At 46.1% G+C, this 2,464-nt stretch overlaps 1 protein-coding gene across 1 annotated transcript in view; it reads left to right on the forward strand.

Annotated features, from left to right (window-relative positions):
* Nucleotides 1-2,464, forward strand: part of slc1a8a (solute carrier family 1 member 8a) — a 26,156-nt gene that overhangs the window by 14,689 nt on the left and 9,003 nt on the right. Inside the window, exons 8-9 of the mRNA XM_050055564.1 lie at nt 1,616-1,849; nt 1,928-2,122. Coding sequence (XP_049911521.1) covers nt 1,616-1,849; nt 1,928-2,122 — 429 coding nt within the window. The remainder of the gene's footprint in view (nt 1-1,615; nt 1,850-1,927; nt 2,123-2,464) is intronic.

Raw genomic sequence — 2,464 nt, forward strand, 5'->3', positions numbered from 1 at the left:
TGTGTGTTTAATGTGTGTTTAATGTGTGTTTACTGTGTGTTTAATGTGTGTTTGTGTGTTTACTGTGTGTTTAATGTGTGTTTAATGTGTGTTTAATGTGTGTTTACTGTGTGTTTAATGTGTGTTTGTGTGTTTACTGTGTGTTTAATGTGTGTTTAATGTGTGTTTAATGTGTGTTTTGAATCAAGTAAACTTTACAGCACTTCACAGACCCCTGCAGCCGACTAGTGTTTTGGAGGTGTAACTGTTGTGCAGCAGCATTTTTTCAAAGAGGGGGATAACATCTCTGTCTTTGCGTTTTATTTTAATCACTGCTTGTGACATCTCAAATGTGGCTTTGACTTGCAGCTGAAAACTTGTAGCCTGTTTTGTAGAAAATACCGAAATATATATTGTGTATGGCCAGTTGGCCTGTAAACACAGAGATATGATTTTTTTGTCCGTATCGCCCAGCCCTATTCTGACATATGACAGCAGGAAAATCACACGTGTAAATATTAAAAATTTCAGTTCTCAACTCAAACTTTATGTTTGACTATGTCTCAGTGGTGGCACAGTGGTGCAGTGGTTAGCATTGTTGCCTCACAGCAAAAGTTCCTGGTTTGAACTCAGGGTGGGGGAACCCCTCTGTGCAGAGTTTGTATGTTCTCCCTGTGTCAGCGTGGGTTTCCTCCAGGTGCTCCAGCTTCCTCCCACAGTCCAAAGACATGCAGGTTAATTACGGTAATTGTCCGTAGGTGTGAATGTGAGTGTGAATGGTTGTCTGTCTCTATGTGTCAGCCCTGTGATAGTCTGGTGACCTGTCCAGGGTGAACCCTGCCTCTCACCCAGTGTCCAACTCAGCCCGATTTACTGATGCACCACCTGTCCACGCTGACTAGAACTTGTGTACATGAGCTGAGACCTGACGTGAGATTTAACTGTCACCTCCGCCACATGGACAAATGCTGAGCTCTGATTTCTTCATATTTGGCACACACGTTCACTAGGACTGAAGAATAAACTGCTTGGAATTTTAGTGGTTGAAGGTCAATATGTTTTTGGCCATAACTCAAGAATTCTGACCAAACTTGACACAAATGTCTAACAGAATAAAATAATGAAGGTCAAAGGTCAAAGGTCAGCTTGACTGTGACATCATCATGTTTTAACATCATATCTCAGGAACAGAAGGGGAGACATTTGGTCAGATACTGAATTGGTGACTCTAATCTTGAAACTGTGCTGATTGTATAGATCTTCTGTGTGTGAAGCATCCATGTTTTCACTGACATGGATGGAGACTGTCAGAGACACTGGACTGGTGGGCGGAGTCATACAACCACAGGGTGGACTGGTGGGTGGAGTCATACAACCACAGGGTGGACTGGTGGGCGGAGTCATACAACCACAGGGTGGACTGGTGGGCGGAGTCATACAACCACAGGGTGGACTGGTGGGTGGAGTCATTCAACCACAGGGTGGACTGGTGGGCGGAGTCATACAACCACAGGGTGGACTGGTGGGTGGAGTCATACAGCCACAGGGTGGACTGGTGGGTGGAGTCATACAGCCACAGGGTGGTGATTCAATTTGTAAAATAATCATCAGGATGTTGTTTGTGGTGTCGTCTCAGGTACTTTCCGTTCGGGATCATCTTCCTGGTGGCGGGGAAGATCCTGGACATGCAGGACCCAAGCACGCTGGGGAAGAAGCTGGGCTGGTACGGCATCACCGTGCTGTCCGGCCTCTTCGTCCACGGACTCATCCTCCTCCCTCTCTTCTTCTTCCTGCTCACCAGGAAGAACCCTTTCTCCTTCATCCGCGGGCTGCTGCAGGCCATGGTGATCGCCCTGGCCACCTCCTCCAGGTCAGAGTCCAGGACGGTTCTACTTTAACCTGTGGATGTGTTCAGGTTTTTGTTCAAGTTTTATTTGTCTTTTCTCAGCTCTGCCACGCTGCCCATCACCATGAAGTGTTTGTTGGAAAACTGCAATGTTGACCGACAGATCGCCCGCTTTGTCCTCCCTGTGGGCGCCACCATCAACATGGACGGCACGGCGCTGTACGAGGCTGTGGCGGCCATCTTCATCGCTCAGGTTAATGACTATGAGCTGGACTTCGGCCAGTTGGTCACCATCAGGTAAACCAGCACAGATGTGCTCAAAGGGAAGAAGAACAGAATTAAGAAACTGTCTAAAATGTATTGTTTCAGATGGAGAAAGACTTTTCCAAAAGGCAGGACACAACATGTGAATGTATATAATCAGTTATCTGCTGTTTAAACTCTCAGTTAGTCTGCAGCAATCTGAAAGTCCAGCCTCACTCACTACAACAACTATCAATCAATCAATCAATTTTATTTATAAAGCCCAATATCACAAATCACAATTTGCCTCACAGGGCTTTACAGCATACGACATCCCTCTGTCCTTATGACCCTCACAGCTGATCAGGAAAAACTCCCCAAAAAACCCTTTAACGG

Source organism: Epinephelus moara, chromosome 10 (assembly GCF_006386435.1).
Source record: "Epinephelus moara isolate mb chromosome 10, YSFRI_EMoa_1.0, whole genome shotgun sequence".
NCBI classification, from domain to species: Eukaryota; Metazoa; Chordata; class Actinopteri; order Perciformes; family Serranidae; genus Epinephelus; species Epinephelus moara.